Below are 19,592 nucleotides of genomic sequence, written 5' to 3' on the forward strand. Positions count from 1 at the left end.
ACAAAGAAACAAGAGCTTTGAATGACATACTGAACCAGATTGACCTCATAGATATATACAGAACAATACACCCCAGAACAACAGAATACTCATTCTTTTTGAATGCACATGAAAACTTCTCCAGAATAGACCATATACTGGGTCACAAAACAGGTCTCAACCGATAGCAAAAGACTGAGATTATTCCCTGCATATTCTCAGACCACAATACTTTGAAACTGGAACTCAATCGCAAGGAAAAATTTGGAAGAAACTCAAACACTTGGCAACTAAGAACCATCCTGCTCAAGAATGATTGGGTAAACCAGGAAATTAACAATCAGTTTAAACAATTTTTGGAGACCAATGAAAATGAAAACACATCGGTCCAAAACCTGTGGGACACTGCAAAGGCGGTCCTAAGGGGAAAATACACAGCCATCCAAGCCTCACTCAAAAGAACAGAAAAATCTAAAATGCAGTTTTATATTCTCACCTCATGAAGCTGGAGCTGGAACAGAAGAACAGGCCTAACCCACGCGTGAGAAGGCAGGTGATCAAGATTAGAGTGGAGATCAAAGAATTAGAAACCAGGAGCACAGTAAAGCAGAGCAACAGAACGGGAAGTCGGTTCTTTGAAAGAATAAAAAGAACGATAAGCCACTGGCCAGACTTATTCAAAAGAATAGAGAAAGGACCCAAATTAATAAAATTATAAATTAAAGGAGGGAGATCACGACCAACACCAATGAAATAAGAAGGAACATTAGAAACTTTACCAACAGCTTTATGCCAATAAATTAAACAACCTGGAAGAAATGGATGCCTTCTTGGAAACCTATAAACTACCAAGACTGAAACAGGAAGGATTTGATTATAGAAACAGGCCGATTAATTATGAAGAGATTGAACCAGTGATCAAAAACCTCCCCAAAAACAAAGAGTCCAGGGCCTGATGGATTCCCCGGGGAATTCTACCAAACATTCAAAGAAGAAATAATACCTATTCTCCTGAAGCTGACTCAAAAAATAGAAACAGAAGGAAAGCTACCAAACTCATTCTATGAGGCCAGTATTACCTTGATCCCCAAACCAGGCAAAGATCCCATCAAAAAGGAGAATTACAGACCAACATCCCTGATGAATATGGACGCTAAGCTTCTCAACAAGATCCTAGCTAATAGGATCCAACAGTACATTAAAAGGATTATCCATCACAACGAAGTGGGGATTCAACCCTGGGATGCAAGGGTGGTTGAACATTCGCAAATTGATCAGTGTGATAGATCATATCAACAGGAAAAGAGTCAAGAACCATATGATCCTCTCAATAGATGCAGAGAAAGTATTTGACAAAATACAGCATCTTTTCCTGATTAAAACACTTTAGAGTGCAGGGATAGAGGGTACATTCCTCAATTTCATAAAAACCATCTATGAAAAGCCTACAGCGAATATCATTCTTAACGGGGAAAAGCTGGGAGCCTTTCCCTTAAGATCAGGAACACGACAAGGATGCCCCCTCTTGCCATTATTTTTCAGCATAGTACTAGAAGTCCTTGCAACAGCAATCAGACAACAAAAAGGGATAAAAGGCATCCAAATTGGCAGAGAAGAAGTGAAACTGTTCGTCTTCACAGATGACATGATACTCTATATAGAAAACCCAAGAGACTCCACCCCAAACTACTAGAACTTACAGAGCAATTCAGTAATATGGCGGGATACAAGTCAATCATCAGAAATCAGTTGCATTTCTAGATTCAGCTCGGGAGTTAAGATGGCGGAGGAGTAGGAGACACCGTTTTCAGCCGGTCCCCTGAGTCAAGCTGGATAGGTACCAGACCAGCCTAAACAACCACGGAACCAGCCTGAGACGCAGGAAGATGCATCTGGATCTCTACAAATGAACATCTCCAGTGCTGAGTATTGAGGTACAAAGCAGGGAGCCGTGAAACCGCGCACAGATATCGGAAGATAAACGGAAGGGGGAAGGAGCTGCCGCGTTCGGGCGACGGGAAGCGGTAGCCACCTGCACGGGGGAGCGGGCGGGCTTGCGGACGGCACCTGCAAAACAGCAGACTGAGACCGTGAGCCGGGAGCGCGCGCCACCAGGCTTCTCACGGAACTCCGGAATCCCGGTGTGCTCACTGGGCATAGACTGAGACCCGGAGATCCGGGAGCGCGTGGGGGCGGCTGGCGGCTGGCGGCGTTAGAAACACAAAGGAAAGAGACGCGCCGGCCCTGGAAGTGAGGGCTGGGACGCCGGGTGTGGGGCGCACATCCCGGGACGCTGCAGGGTTGAGCAGCACCAACAGTAACAGAGTTAAAGTGGCCAGAACATTAGTGGAGAATGGGCCGCAATCCCTCTGTACTGTGACAGAGGCTGAAATTCGGCCGCTGCTGCTCTGACTCTCAGAAGAGGCACAGCAAACCGCCAGGGAAAGCCGCCAGAGAACAAAAGCCTGGAAATACCGGCTCAGAGAGTGCCCATCCCCATCCCCCCTCGCAGGGGACACGGAGACTCTAACCAAACAGGGTTGCCTGAGTATCGGCGCAGCAGGCCCCTCCCCCAGAACACAGAAGGCAGGCTGAAAAATCAAGAAGCCCACAACCGGGGCGCCTGGGTGGCGCAGTCATTGAGCGCCTGTCTTCGGCTTAGGGCGTGATCCCGGCGTTCTGGAAAGGAGTCCCTCATCCGACGCCTCCGCTGGGAACCTGCTTCTTCCTCTCCCACTCCCCTGCTTCTGTTCCGTCTCTCGCTGGTTGGCTGCCACATAAATAAATAAATAAAATCTTTAAAGAAGAAGCCCACATCCCTAAGATCCCTATAAAACAAGGGGCACGGCCTGGGACCCAGTCAATAATTTGGGCTCTGGACAACCCCGCAACCTCTCCTCATCAGAATGACAAGAAGGAGAAGCCCCCCCACCCAGCAAAGAAAAGACAGTGAGTCTGTGGCCTCTGCCACAGAAATAATGGATATGGATGTAACCAAAGTATCAGAAATGGAATTCAGAGTAATGATGGTCAAAATGATGAGTAGAATTGACAAAACTATTAACAAAAAGGTTACTGAGAATATAGAATGCCTAAGGACAGAAATGAGAGCGAATCTGATAGAAATTAAAAATTCTATAAGCCAAATGCAGGCAAAACTAGAGGCTCTGATGGCCAGGGTCACCGGAACAGAGGAACGTATTAGTGAATTGGAGGATGGGTTAATAGAGGAAAAAACCAAAATAGAAGCTGGTCTTAAAAAAATCCACGCCCACGAATGTAGGTTACGGGAGATTACTGACTCAATGATACGATCCAATGTCAGAATCATTGGCATCCCCGAGGGGGTGGAGAAAAACGGAGGTCTAGAAGAGATATTTGAACAAATTATAGCTGAAAACTTCCCTAATCTAGCGAGGGAAACAAACATTCATGTCCAAGAGACAGAGAGGACCCCTCCCAAGCTCAACCACGACAAACCTACGCCACGTCATGTCATAGTGCAATTCACAAATATTAGATCCAAGGATACAGTATTGAAAGCGGCCAGGGCAAAGAAATTTCTCACGTACCAAGGCAAAGGCATCAGAATTACGTCAGACTTGTCTACACAGACCTGGAATGAGAGAAAGGGTTGGGGGGGGGGGCATTTTAAAACTCTTTCAGAGAAAAACATGCAGCCAAGGATCCTTTATCCAGCAAGGCTATCATTCAGAATTGATGGAGAAATAAAGACATTCCAGAATCGCCAGTCATTAACCAATTTCGTAACCACGAAACCAGCCCTACAGGAGATATTAAGGGGGGTTCTATAAAGGTAAAAAGGCCCCAAGAGTGATACAGAACAGAAAGTCACAACTGATACAAACAAAGACTTTACTGGCAATATGGCATCATTAAAATTCTATGTCTCAGTTCTTAGTGTCAGTGTAAATGGTTTAAACGCTCCCACGAATGCCACAGGGTTGCAGATTGGATAAAAAGAAATGACCCATCCATTTGCTGTCTACAAGAGACTCATTTCGAACCCAAAGATGCATTCAGACTGAGAGTAAGGGGATGGAGTACCATCTTTCTCGCAAATGGACCTCAAAAGAGAGCTGGGGTAGCAATTCTCATTTCAGATAGACTAGATTTTAAATTAGAGACTATAGTTAGAGAAACAGAAGGGCACTATATTATTCTTAAAGGAAGTATTCAACAAGTGGATATGACCATTATAAATATATATGCCCCCAACAGGGGAGCAGCAAGATACACAAGCCAACTCTTAACCACAATAAAGAGACATATAGATAAAAATACATTAATAGTAGGGGACGTCAACACTCCACTATCAGAAATAGACAGAACACCCTGGCAAAGACTAAGCAAAGAATCAAAGGCTTTGAATGCCATACTCGACGAGTTGGACCTCATAGATATATATAGGACACTACACCCCAGAACCAAAGAATACTCATTCTATTCTAATGCCCATGGAACATTCTCAAGAATAGACCATGTTCTGGGACACAAAACAGGTCTCAACCAATACCAAAAGATTGAAATTATCCCCTGCATATTCTCAGACCACAACGCTCTGAAATTGGAACTCAACCACAAGGAAAAATTTGGAAGAAACTCAAACACTTGGTGACTAAGAACCATCCTGCTCAGGAATGACTCGATAAACCAGGAAATCAAAAATCAAATTAAACAATTTATGGAGACCAACGAGAATGAAAACACAACGGTCCAAAACCTATGGGATACTGCAAAGGAAGTCCTAAGGGGGACATACATAGACATCCAAGCCTCACTCAAAAGAATAGAAAAATCTAAAATGCAGTTTTTATATTCTCACCTCAAGAAGCTGGAACAGCAACAGAGGGACAGGCCTAATCAACTCACGAGGAAGCAGTTGACCAAGATGAGAGTAGAAATCAATGAATTAGAAACCAGAAGCTCAGTAGAGCAAATCAACAGGACTAGAAGCTGGTTCTTTGAGAGAATCAAGAAAATTGACAGACCACTGGCAAGACTTATCCAAGAGAAAAGAGAAAGGACCCAAATTATTAAAAATATGAATGAAAAAGGAGAGGTCATGACCAACACCAATGAAATTGGAAGGATTATTAGAAACTATTATCAACAGCTATATGCCAAAAGACTAAGCAATCTGGAAGAGATGGAGGCCTTCCTGGAAACCTATAAACTACCAAGACTGAAACAGGAAGAAATTGATTTCTTAAACAGGCCAATTAATTATGAAGAGATTGAGTCAGTGATAAACAACCTTCCAAATAACAAAACTCCAGGCCCGGATGGTTTTCCTGGGGAATTCTACCAAACATTCAAAGAAGAAATAATACCTATTCTCCTAAAGCTATTTCAAAAAATAGAAACAGAAGGAAAGCTACCAAACTCATTCTATGAGGCCAATATTACCTTGATCCCCAAACCAGGCAAAGACCCCCTCAAAAAGGAGAATTACAGACCGATTTCCTTAATGAATATGGACGCCAAAATCCTCAACAAGATCCTTGCTAATAGAATCCAACAGTACATTAAAAGGATTATCCATCATGATCAAGTGGGATTCATACCTGGGATGCAAGGGTGGTTCAACATTCGCAAATCGATCAGCGTGATACATCATATCAACAAGAAAAGACTCAGAAACCATATGATCCTCTCAATTGATGCAGAAAAAGCATTTGACAAAATACAGCATCCTTTCCTTATTAAAACCCTTCAGAGTGTAGGAATAGAGGGTACATTTCTCAATCTCATAAAAGCCATCTATGAAAAGCCTACAGCAAATATTATTCTCAATGGGGAAAAGCTGGAAGCCTTTCCATTAGGATCAGGAACACGACAAGGATGCCCACTCTCGCCACTATTATTCAACATAGTACTAGAAGTCCTTGCAACAGCAATCAGACAACAAAAAGTGATCAAAGGTATCCAAATCGGCAGAGAAGAAATCAAAACGTCTCTCTTCACAGATGACATGATACTCTATATGGAAAACCCAAAAGAGTCCACTCCCAACATATTAGAAGTTATAGAGCAATTCAGTAATGTGGCAGGATACAAAATCAATACTCAGAAATCAGTTGCATTTCTATACACGAATAACGAGACTGAAGAAAGAGAAATTAGGGAATCCATCCCATTTACAACAGCACCAAAAACCATACGTTACCTTGGAATTCACTTAACCAGAGACGTAAAGGACCTATATTCTAGAAACCATTATTCACTCTTGAAAGACATTGAGGAAGACATAAAAAGATGGAAAATATTCCATGCTCATGGATCGGAAGAATTAACATAGTTAAAATGTCCATGCTACCCAGAGCAATCTATACTTTCAATGCTGTCCCGATCAAAATACCGAGGACATTTTTTCAAAGAACTGGAACAAGTAGTCCTGAAATTTGTATGGAAACAGAAAAGGCCCTGAATCTCCAAGGAACTGTTGAAAAGGAAAAACAAAGCTGGGGGCATCAAAATGCTGGATTTCGAGCTGTACTACAAAGCTGTGATCACAAAGACAGCATGGTACTGCCACAAAAACAGACACATAGACCAATGGAACAGAATAGAGAACCCAGAAATGGACCCTCGGCTCTTTGGACAACTAATCTTTGATAAAGCAGGAAAAAACATCCGGTGGGAAAAAGACAGTCTCTTCAATAAATGGTGCTGGGAAAATTGGACAGCTACATGCAAAAGAATGAAACTTGACCACTCTCTCACACCACACACAAAATTAAACTCCAAATGGATGAAAGACCTTGATGTGAGACAAGAATCCATCAAAATTCTAGAGGAGAACACAGGCAGCAACTTCTATGACATCGGCCAAAGCAACCTTTTTCATAACACATCCCCAAAGGCAAGTGAAACAAAAGATAAAATGAACTTATGGAACTTCATCAAGATAAAAAGCTTCTGCACAGCCAAGGAAACAGTCAAAAAAACTAAGAGGCAGTGCACGGAATGGGAGAATATATTTGCAAATGACACTACAGATAAAGGACTGGTATCCAAGATCTACAAAGAACTTCTCAAACTCAATACACGAGAAGCAAATAAACAAATCAAAAAATGGGCAGAAGATATGAACAGACACTTTTCCAATGAAGCCATACAAATGGCTAACAGACACATGAAAAAATGTTCAAAATCATTAGCCATCAGGGAAATTCAAATCAAAACCACACTGAGATACCAACTTATGCCAGTTAGAATGGCAAAAATTGACAAGGCAGGAAACAACAAATGTTGGAGAGGGTGTGGGTAAAGGGGATTCCTCTTACACTGTTGGTGGGAATGCAAGTTGGTACAGCCACTCTGGAAAATAGTGTGGAGGTCCCTTAAAAAGTTAAAAATTGAGCTACCCTATGATCCAGCAATTGCAGCACTGGGTGTTTACCCCAAAGATACAGACGTAGTGAAGAGAAGGGCCATATGCACCCCAATGTTCATAGCAGCATTGTCCACAATAGCTAAATTGTGGAAGGAGCTGAGATGCCCTTCAACAGATGACTGGATTAAGAAGTTGTGGTCCATATATACAATGGAATATTACTCAGCTCAGAAAGAACGAATTTTCAACATTTGCTGCAACATGGACGGCACTGGAGGAGATAATGCTAAGTGAAATAAGTCAAGCAGAGAAAGACAACTATCATATGATTTCTCTCATCTATGGAACATAAGAACTAGGAAGATTGGTAGGGGAAGAAAGGGATAAAGAAAGGGGGGGTAATCAGAAGGGGGAATGAAACATGAGAGACTATGTACTATGAGAAACAAACTGAGGGCCTCACAGGGGAGGGGGGTGGGGAAATGGGATAGACCGGTGATGGGTATTAAGGAGGGCACGTATTGCATGGTGCACTGGGTGTTATACGCAACTAATGAATCATCGAGCTTTACATCAAAAAACCAGGGATGTACTGTATGGTGACTAACATAATATAATAAAAAATCATTAATTAAAAAAAAAAGAAATCAGTTACATTTCTATACACGAACAATGAGACTTAAGAAAGAGAAATTAGGGAATCCATTCCATTTACAATAGCACCAAAAATCATACGTTGTCTCAGAATTAACCAGAGACGTAAAGGATCTATATTCTAGAAACTATGAATCACTCTTGAAAGACATTGAAGAAGACACAAAAAGATGGAAAAATATTCCATGCTCATGGATCGGAAGAATAAACATTGTTAAAATGTCTATGCTACCCAGAGCAATCTACACTTTCAATGCCATCCTGATCAAAATACCAATGACATTTTGCAAGAACTGAAACAAACAGCCCTTAAATTTGTATGGAAACAGAAAAGGCCCCGAATCTCCAAGGAACTGTTCAAAAGGAAAAACAAAGCTGGGGGCATCACAATGCCGGATTTCAAGCTGTACTACAAAGCTGTGATCACAAAGACAGCATGGTACTGGCACAAAAACAGACACACAGACCAATGGAACAGAATAGAGAACCCAGAAATGGACCCTCGGCTCTTTGGGCAACTAATCTTTGACAAAGCAGGAAAAAACATCCAGTGGAAAAAAGACAGTCTCTTCAATAAATGGTCATGGGAAAATTGGACAGCTACATGCAAAAGAATGAAACTTGACCACTCTCTCACACCATACACAAAAATAAACTCCAAATGGATGAAAGACCTCGATGTGAGACAGGCATCCATCAAAATCCTAGAGGAGAACATAGGCTGCAACCTCTTTGACATTGGCCACAGCAATTTTTTCATGACACATCTCCAAAAACAAGAGAAACAAAAGACAAAATGAACTTGTGGGACTTCATCAAGATCAAAAGCTTCTGCACAGCCAAGGAAACAGTCAAAAAAACGAAGAGGCAGCCCACGGAATGGGAGAAGATATTTGCAAATGACACTACAGATAAAAGACTGGTATCCAAGATCTACAAAGAACTTCTGAAACTCAATACACCAGAAACAAATAATCAAATCAAAAAAATGGGCAGAAGATATGAACAGATACTTTTCCAATGAAGACCTACAAATGGCTAACAGACACATGAAAAAATGTTCAAAATCATTAGCCATCAGGGAAATTCAAATCAAAACCACCTTGAGGTATCACCTTACACCAGTTAGAATGGCAAAAATTGACAAGGCAGGAAACAACAAATGTTGGAGAGGGTGTGGGTAAAGGGGATTCCTCTTACACTGTTGGTGGGAATGCAAGTTGTTCCAGCCACTTTGGAAAACAGTGTGGAGGTCCCTTTAAAAGTTAAAAATTGAGCTACCCTATGATCCAGCAATTGCACTACTGGGTGCTTACCCCAAAGATACAGACATAGTGAAGAGAAGGGCCATATGCACCCCAATGTTTATAGCAGCATTGTCCACAATAGCTAAATTGTGGAAGGGCCGAGATGCCCTTCAACAGATGACTGGATTAAGAAGATGGGGTCCATATATACAATGGAATATTACTCAGCCATTAGAAAGAACAGTTACGCAACATTTGCAGCAACACGGATGGGACTGGAGGAGATTAGTCTAAGTGAAATAAGTCAAGCAGAGAAAGACAATTATCATATGGTTTCACTCATTTATGGAACATAAGAAACAGGAAGATTGGTAGGAGAAGGAAGGGAAGAATGAAGGGGGGTATACAGAAGGGGGAATGAACCATGAGAGACTGTGGACTCTGGGAAACAAACTGAGGGCTTCAGAGGGGAGAGGGGTGGGGGATTGGGATAGGCCGGTGGTGGGTATTAAGGAGGACACATATTGCATTCTGCCCTGGGTGTTATACGCAAATAATGAATCATGGAACATTGCACAAAAACTGAGGATGTACTGTATGGTGACTAATATAACAAAATAGAAATTATAAAAAAATAAATTAATTAATTTTAAAAAAAGAGGCTAGTATGTTTGAAAATTCTCATAATAACATAAGAAAAAAATCGTTCTATAATTCTCATTAGGATAAAAGCCCAAACTTCCTACCGTGGATTACTGGGTTCTTCCTGGCCTGGCCCCTGATTGCTTTTCCAGCCTCATCTTTAGTCATTCTCCCTGCATTTCTCCTCCCTGACCCCTATGCCTTAGCCATTAATAAATGTATGTGAATATTCCATTCTGTTCTGTGAATATTCTATGCTCTGTCTTGCCTTTGGAACAACACGCACTATTCAGTCTGTCTGGAACAGGCCTCCTGTTTCTTAATATTCTGATTAATTCCCTCTGGTCCTTCAATCTCTTCTGAAATGGCGCTTCTGAGAAGCTTTCCTTGATTTCCCCCAGACTGGGTTTGGTACACCTGCTGGGTGTTCACACCCCTGTCTACTTCCTTATATACTAACACTCATAGTACTTTATTAAAATTATTGTTCCTATTACTAGACTATGAACTCCATGACAGCATGAACTGTGTCATTGTTTTCTACCCACTGATACATAAGAACAGCTCCTAGAACAGCTCCTAGAACCTCACACATAGGAGGTAATCCATAAATATTTTCCACACATATTTTGAATGAATGAAGAAGTAAATGGCTGAATGAATTATATCCCCAATGCCTAACACAGCTCCTAGTCAAAGCTGCTGATTGACATGTCTGCAGTCCTCACTGATCTCATCCTCATTGAGCCCATGGACAATACAAAAGCTTCTCTCTGGGTTTTGCCTATTATTTCACTGTGTACTAAAGGTGTTGGCCTGAATTACAGCTGGGCAGTAGTTACCTCAAATCGGGGTATATCCATTTCAACTTGTCCTCTTATCAATGGGGTTTGTCTGGGAGTCTCACGGATCATCACACTCCATCTGAAATGAAGGTCAAAGACAGATATTTAAGGCCCTGTTTCATCACAGGCTGTCATCAATGCTTCACATGTGAAGAAAAAGGTCAGAATGTTTATGTGGTGGGGGAAGATGAGCTGTAGAAATGCCCACACTATCTCAGGTCACCTGATCTCAAAATATATTACAAGTGGGGCCTCTGCCTCGTGACTTCTCGAGGCCAGTGTGATGGAAAGAATTCCATCATAGGGTCAGAGGGCAGTGCTTCTCAACCAGAGAAGGAACTATCAAGATCACCGCAGGTGCTTTTGTAAAATACATATGCCAGGGCCCTACCCAAGATGTACTGAATAAGAGTCTTTGTGGTGGGCTCAGCATGGTACCTTGAGAAAACTTCCCAGAATATCCTTATGGGCAGCCATAAATCAAATACTATGACCCAGCATTGACCTTATCTTTTCTCAGGAGATAGGATGGCAATACTCATTCTTCTCTAGAGCAGAGACAATCTAGGCCAATTGTTTCTGAACCCTAATTTTTTTTGAGTTTCTTTGAAAAACTGATGAAGCTATAGAATGGTTTCTATACTACTCTGGAATAGAATAGAAAGATAGAAATACTTCCAAGTAAAAAATATGCTTACCTAGATAATTAGCTATGCAATTTGAAGGAGGTTTACAGAACCCTTAAAATTTACTTGTGAGCCTCCTGATTTAGGATCTTTTAAGTTTGAAGAGGGGCTTTAGTGATGTCTAAAGGACACATGGTAGACCCTGAATTCCTAATAGACAAGGCCCCCTAAAACTGCCCTGCACTGAAACCAGAAAGGAATGAGGCTCTGTGAGGGAGGTTAGAAGATTCACGGTTGAGATGATGTAACTGAGAGTAATTGATATGGGACTGGAATGGGCACAATGACCAGATCTTTCAGCCACTCACCTGTCTAGAATCCTCACACTAGCCTGCTCCACTCTGTTAAGGATGGTCACAGGTGACTTGTTTTTGTTCCAGAATGCACCCCAGCCTAGGACACGGGCCAGATCGTTGCCGGTTCCAAGTGGGATGACTGCCAACTGACACTGCAAGAACAAAACCCGGCACCATTTTCAGTCAGTCCTACCAAGATCCACCCATAAAAGAACCCAGAAGGTGCTCCTTGGGAAAAATAGTGGTCTCAAAGCCAGTGGCAATAAGAGACTTCTGATTTTAGGAAGTGTAATAGGAAGATATGTGATGCTGAGTGAGCTTTTTCCTAAAAGTTTGGTCCCACTCAGTACAGGGAAAAGTTGGAATATGCTAATATTTATAGCCATGCTTATGAAAGAGAAGTATAGCCACAAACTTCTATCAAGGCTTGGCCAAGGAGATAAGGTGCCTCGGGAGATAAAGCTACTAGAGTCAGAAGAGCAGGGAGCTATCTAGGGAGGGGGGAAAGTAAGAGGAAGGTTTCTTCTACTTTTGAGACTCAGGGAAGAAAATCAGTGGTCTCAGGAAGGGAAGGAAATTGGGGGCTGAATGTGGTCTGAAGCCACTTCTTTTTGCTTGCTCTCCTTCCCTTCAAATCTTTGCTCTGGGGCCTGGGGAATAAAGCACTGCTCATTCTTTCTGCTAACACCCTCATTTCTCCTTCACACAGAAAATGGTTTAGGTGAGGAAGCTTAGATTGGGAATCTGCCTGTCAGGTTGACTATGAAACCAGTGGAAAACATGTGTGTTATAGATAAGGAGAGTGAAGACCAGGGACATTTTGGGACGAGCAGCTCTATACCCCCAGTCTCTCTAGCAATGGCTGAATGGAGTCAGCTAGGAACTCACCCTTTCATGTAATCCAAAGGCATCAATCAGCGATAAGACCCAGCTCACGCTGCCGTCTCCACCACAAACCACAATGCGAAAACGAGCAAAATTCTTGAACATGCATAGCCTGAAAGAAAGAAGGGAAAGGGCATCATTTCATGAGTTGCTAGGTTTTACAACTTTTTTCTATACTGTGTCAGGAGCTAAGGACTACTGCTTCTGCATCCTGCTAACAGGCTACCGGCCTTCTTTCACTTAGCTCCTATCTCTCTGTGTACCTAACATCACAGGCAATGCTCCCGTAGGCAATCCTGGGGATGAGGCCTTGCTTCAGCCCACACTCTTCTATGCCTACCCTTGTTCTGGAAGCTACTAGTAACCTAGCAAAACCCACTTGCTGAGGCCCAAGAAGAATGGCTTGTACAGTGGCCAGTGGCTTCAAGGAAACCAGAGCTGAACAAGTAAAACAGGTCCATAAGTAAAATAGGTCTATAGGGAAGATACATCTACTTGGCCCCAGGAAAGAATGAGGGATAGGAAAGGTGAACAGAAATACCCATTTGCCTCTTCCTCTGAGGTCAGGAGACATAGTTAGACTTCTTCCAACCAGGAAAGGTGGAACAAATCTAAGAGCAGGACGTGGGCTTGAAGGGATTTCTGGTAGAGGGCTAAAAATCCTCCAACTAGCCAACCCCAAATGCTTTGAAGTTATGTGTCTGCATCCTGACTTGAGAAAATATATCTTTCCTGCCCTGGTACTATAACTGATTCCAGGAAACCTATCCTAGTCTAGAATGTACAGCGTGAAGAATCCCTTCTATACTCAACTATATCCCTTAGCTCATGCTTACCCGGCTTCAGGTCCACCCTTCGACAGGTCAAAAACTTGAGATGGGTTAAGGTATTGTTTGAATTTTCGGAGGAAGACGATCCCTTGGTGATCGCCGCTTTTAGAGTTGATGAAGATGAGAAGGGGACATGAACAGGCTGATGACCAATCGAGGTTCCAGAAGTCTGAAGATACTACTAATTGGCCTGATACATGCACACAACAAAAAGAAAAGGAGAAAAAAAAAAGGGGGGCCGTTGAGATGGAAATAAGACACGACTTGACATCACATTGTGCATAGACTTTAAAAAAACAGCTTTCTTGAAGTATAATTGATAAAGAACTGCACATATTTAATACATACAATTTAATGAGTTTAGATATAGGCAAACACACATGATACAATCACCACAAGCAAAGCAAAAAGACATATCCAACAACTCTCAGACTTTCCTTATGCTCCAGTCTCCTGAAACTGAGTAGCAGGGGGGAATTCAGAACATAACCCAAAAGGGCTTTTATTAAATGTCTGCCCAGCTGTTGCCAGGCTAACAACATTTGCTGAGCAATTACTGTATGCCAATCATCATGCTAGATACTGCTAGGGGTGTAGTCCCTGCCCCCAAGCTGAGGGAACAGACTCATACACGGTAGTACGTTGAAACACAAAGATTAAAGAAATTGGTGCCACAGTGAAGGATTAATAAAACACTGTGGGGAAACTGAAGAAGGAGAGGGTTGAGAGCCCAAGGATCAGAATACCAATTAGTTCTCTCTTTGCCTGGGATAGTTCAGTTCTCACAGTGAGAAGATACCAGGTAAGGAGAGAGGAGGGGGGAAAGGTTGTCTTTTAGCCAGGAGCTAATGACAGAACATATCAATGTGGGAGGAAGGAGGGAGTTTTATTACTCCTCTAAGGCTCTGGCAGAGCAATCCCCGTTATCACACCAACTTTCAGGGGAAATAAGACTATAGGGAATTTGTCTGAACAAGAGAGACTTTTAATAATTCCTAACTCTGAAGTTCCCTATAGGGAAGTGGAGTAATAGCAGTCTAAATTGCCAATGCCTGCCAGCTCCTGCTGAGTCTTAGTGCCTGTTGGCAGGGAGACAGGCAGTGAGCAAAGGCCCCTTAGGAGATGGTAGACAAATCGTGAGCCCCTAAAGTCTGAGCTTGTGACTTGCCAGGGATACCCCAGCAAAAATAAATGTAAAGGGCAAAAGGCATGTGGCCCACTCCTGAATTGTGTGGAGCGCAGGGAGGGAGGAGAGTTTAGTTGTCCCATTTGTTGTAACCTGAGTGAAAGGGAGCCTGGAGGAATACTGCTGACATGAGCAGATTTCATGGTTGTTTTGTCTGGAAAAACCTAAAGCAGGCTTCTTCTCACTGGCCAGTAGATCTTGAAGGCATCCTTAGCCACTTAGCCAGTCAAGCACCAAATTTTCAGGGCTTGCTAGGACTCACAGCTACAAGGGGAGTCTGCTATGTCCCTTCAGTAGCATAGCTTGGAAGTCGTTACTCTCCCTGAACACATTATCCAAAGGTAGTACCCTTCCCAACATTTGTTTTGCAATAGGAAATATGTTGACACAAAGGTAGTTAATATTTTATTCATTCATTCATTCATTCATTCATTCAACAAATATGTATTGAGGGCATTCTCTGTGCTTGTCCTTCTTATGTTCTGAGAATACAGTGGTGGGCAAGATAGAAATAGTTTCTGTTCTTGTGGAACTTACATTCTAATGGTGGGAGGTACAAGATAACAAAGAAATATAGAAAACAATATGATATGAAGAAAAAGAAGTCAGGGAAACAAGATGGAGACTAAAGGGGTGTTATTTTAGACAAGGTGGTCAGAGACAGCTTCTCCAGGAGGTGACATTTGAATGAAACTTGAATGAAGTAGAAAAAAAAGTGAACAATGCAGATATCAGGGGGAAGAATTTTGGGGGCAGAAGAAAGAATAAGTGCTAAGACCCAGAGAAGGGAGACTGTCTGGGGTGTCTGAGGACTACTAAACAGAATGGCATGACTTGTGTAGTGAGTGAGGGGAAGAGTGGCAGAAAGGAGGTCAGAGAGATGACAGGAACCATATAAAATGACAACAAGATGTGAGGAAGCAGTTTAAAAATAAGGGTGAGACTGTTTAGTATGGTAAAAAACATTAGGGGTCAGGTCATAAGATATATGAAGAAAATCATCAAAAAAGGGAGTATCTTTTTATTTTCATTTTAATTAATTAATTAATTTTAGAGAGAGAGTGCATGTGCACACATATGGTGGGGGGGTGTGATTGTGGGGGAGGAGCAGAGGGAGAGGGAGAGAGAGAATCTTAAGTAGGCTCCATGCCCAGCACGGAGCCCCATCTCACAACCCAGAGATCATGACCTGAGCCAAAATCAAGAGTCAGACACTTAACCTACTGAGCCACCTTAGGCGCCCCTGAAAAAGGTAGTATTGTTTTATGTGCTTGCTCCTCATCCAACCAACAATGTAAGCCCCAACTCATGGCCTGGCTTCAGGCTTACCTCTCCTTTGTTTGAGAAGCTGATTCTGCTCTGTGCTTCCTTTCCTTATTCAGCAACCTTCTGCTAACACCCTCCAGGTGATCATGTGACTTTGGGTATGTACTCCAATGAAAGGATTTATGGAAACAGGTTCCTGCCAATATCTAGTGGAACTGTTAGCTATGCTTAGAAGCAAGGACTCCCCATGCCAGAGGTCCTGGAATAGACCTGTCTATGCCCAGTGATTTTTACCACAATGGGTTAGTCCCTTTCTAAAGGTGAGGCAGCAGTAGCACTGAGACCAACTACCATGAGCAAGTTGGGCCTCCATTTCCTTATCTGCAAAGTGGGCCATTCAAAAAACTAACTTGCTTCCCAGTGTTGAGATGAAAATGAGCTAGGTGTTACATTGATGAGAAAAGGAAATATAAATTGTTTCTTAAAGGTGAAAAGATGACCAAACTCACTCATAAATAAGAAAGATACTAATTAAAACCAGGCCACGGTAAACATCTTTTTCTTATCTAGAGATTGGCAAAAATAAAAAAATGAATGATACACTTGATCGAGGAAGAAATGGAAAATATGAACTCTCACTGAGGGTGGAAGTGCAAAGTGACACAAGCCCTATGGGGGGCAATTTGACAGCATCTATGAAAATTACAAATGCCTATGCATTATGACCCAACAATTACACTTCTGGAAATTTTTCCTATGGATGTATATGCAAAATGACCTGTAAGAGATTGTTCATTGAAGCATTGTTGCAATAACAAGAGACTGAAAACTACCAAATTAGAGGACTTCTCAAATAAATTATGGTATATATCCATATAATGGGATATCTTGTAGCTGTAAAAAGGAATGAGGAAGCAAGCTTTTGTTGATACAAAAAGATCTCCAAAATATACTGTGAAAGAGGAAGAAAAAGCAAGGTTCAGAGGAATGTGTATAGTGTTAAAAAGGGGAGGGATAAGAATATATGTTTATATTTACTATACAGGAAGAAATACTAGAAGCTATTCAATATACTAATGGCAGTAATCAACTTTTTGTGAGTGGGGATGGGATGGGGCTATGGGAGATTGAGAAGATTGAAAGGATAGTGAGTTTTTTTTGCTAAACGTGTGTGTTTGTGTTTCTATTTTAAAAAATTTGAATCATGTGAATATATTAACGAGTCAAAAATTAAATTAAGAAATAGGAAAAAATTATGCTAATGTTATCTATAAATTAAATAGCCATGAGGTTGTAGCTGAAATCATTTGTAGATCCGTTTGGCAACTTGGAGCATGGGCTGCCTTCTGCACTGCACTTCTACAACAGAATGCAGCTGTGTGCCACGGCTGGTTGCCCTCCAGATTTATTCACTAACCTACAGCAAACATCTTAACTTCTCTGGATGTTCATTTCTCCATATGTACAATAGCATCATGTTGCAATGATTAATAAAATAATCCAGGATGGGGGTGGAAAACTGAGATAAAGAGAAAATTGTATAATTAAGGCAACTCAAACTTCATTGTCAAACCTAATTTGGTCACAGATGGGAAGAAAACAAGAAGCAGCGCTGGCAGAAAGCTATTCCTAGGAGAAGACAAAGGCAACCCCATCAAGCATTTCCCCCAGAGTTAGAGAACATCTGAATTTGAGCAAGGCCAAAGAGTGAAATATCCCTGTGGGGGTCTACAGTTTTCATTAGGCTAGAAGACTAGTGATTTAATTTTGTTGTCCTTTGGGACTATGTTTCTTGATATTCAGGCCCTTTACATATTATCACTTATCCTCCCAATACACAGTTATCATCCCCATTTACAGATGTGGAAAGTGAAGCTCAGAGAACGTAAGTGACTTACCCAAAGTCACCTAGTGACAAAAACTCATGGTTGCCTGGCCTTTGTTTTTTCCTTTATACCATGTTGTTTCTATGTCTCATCATTCTTTAAAAAAAACACACACACAAAACTAAAGGAAACATCCCTCTCCTTTGCTCCTGTTTTATCTGTTCTAACATATCTAGACCTTCCGAGAGAAGACTCTATAGGAAGTTTACTCTTGCTGCATTGATTTCATTTCTGCCTCCTTTCTGTGCAACCTCCTGCAATTAGTTGACAGTCCTAACATTTTCTGATCTCCAAGTGTTTCCAAGTGTCACTCTTTTGGTGCTTAGCGTATGCTACCTTAATCTATCAATTGTCGTACTATATCAATTTCCTGGGTCAACGATAACCATAAACTCTGGAAATGCTCCTATCCTGAATCTCTTTGTAGCCTTTCAACACCTTATGAATAGAACTCTCAATAAATCACTAGTGTTTAGGAATTGACAAAGCAGCAGCAGAGCATGTTGGGGCAATGATCATGCTAGTTTCAGATTTGGAGTCAACCTTGGTGTAAGTTTCCATTCTAAAAATAACATGACCTGGGCCTTTATGTAGTTCTTCTTTGCCCACCTTGATGCAACCAAACTTATTTTATAGATTATCTAGTGTCTGAAAATCATGAACAAGCTGGAATCAAAAGTCTGATAATTCAGAAACAATTGGGACAAAGCCTACAGAGAACATGCCCACATACATATACACCATAAGCATCAACAGTCATTATCCCAAAGCTCTAAAAAGAAACATGAGCTGTCTCTACATATATGCACATTCTTACTCCCCCAAAACGTTTGACTGGTTGAGAATAATAATTTAATTAAAAATTTCCCCAGTCTTAACACCTTCCCTCCCTCCCCAATGAAATACATTCTGAGGTTAAAGTTTATGTACTCACCATCCCCTTGAGGGTCGCTGAGGGCAGTGGGAGGAATGACTGATGTTCGATGACTTCCAAACCAGCATTCCTTGGAAAACCGTCTCCGGCAGTCATCATGCACCTGAAACGACAAGAGAAGAACAGAGAAAAAAAGGAAGGGGGAGAGAAAAAGATACAATTGATTAGTCCTGAGTTCCAGTTCCAAGATTTGAGTCCCCAGTGTTAAAATCTCCCTTTCTGAGATTTGGTGCCATACACATTCCCCTGTCTCAAACTGGACACACCCTTTCCAACTTCAGCCTGCCCTACCCTGAAGGTGACCTCTGAACTCTGTTCCTTTCAAAGGTAGCTTTCAGAAGATACCCATCATAGGCATTAAGAAGACAGTAGTCCCAGGGCACAATCTTAGTGGCCTACGGAATAGGGAGCTTACTTGCATTTTAAGAGTACTAATCCTGTTAATATGCTATTAACACTTCAATCCTTACAACAACTCTGTATGGTAGGGAACACATTATTAGGTTCATTTTAGAAATGAGGATACCAAAGGTCAGAGAGGTGAAAAATCTTGGTCAAACAGCTGGGAAGTGGCAGAGCTGAGATTATGTTGCTTTCCCCACAAGTGGTCATATTTCCCAAATTTCTGATATTTTTAAGTACAATTTCCTAGACAATTGTACAGTTCTTAGAGGACATGAACCCGGCTTGATTATGCAAAAGCAATTCAAAGAGAGCCAGAGGACAACCAGAGTCTTCTTTTTTTAAATTGAGATATAATTGACATATAACATTGTATCAGTTCCAGGTGTATGACATCATGATTTGATATTTGTATATATTGCAAAATGATCACCACAGTAAGTGTAGTTAATATCTGTCACCTTACATAATTACAGTTTTTTCTTGTGATGAGA

The 19,592-nt window shown here is 41.6% G+C and overlaps 1 protein-coding gene across 1 annotated transcript in view; it reads right to left on the bottom strand.

The window, feature by feature from the left end:
* Nucleotides 1–19,592, bottom strand: part of DGKK (diacylglycerol kinase kappa) — a 174,727-nt gene that overhangs the window by 49,786 nt on the left and 105,349 nt on the right. The window contains exons 8-12 of the mRNA XM_026513437.4: nt 18,697–18,799; nt 13,431–13,614; nt 12,598–12,706; nt 11,722–11,861; nt 10,725–10,806 (exon numbers count right to left, since the gene is read on the bottom strand). Coding sequence (XP_026369222.2) covers nt 10,725–10,806; nt 11,722–11,861; nt 12,598–12,706; nt 13,431–13,614; nt 18,697–18,799 — 618 coding nt within the window. The remainder of the gene's footprint in view (nt 1–10,724; nt 10,807–11,721; nt 11,862–12,597; nt 12,707–13,430; nt 13,615–18,696; nt 18,800–19,592) is intronic.

Source organism: Ursus arctos, chromosome X (genome assembly GCF_023065955.2).
Source record: "Ursus arctos isolate Adak ecotype North America chromosome X, UrsArc2.0, whole genome shotgun sequence".
Lineage (NCBI taxonomy): Eukaryota > Metazoa > Chordata > Mammalia > Carnivora > Ursidae > Ursus > Ursus arctos.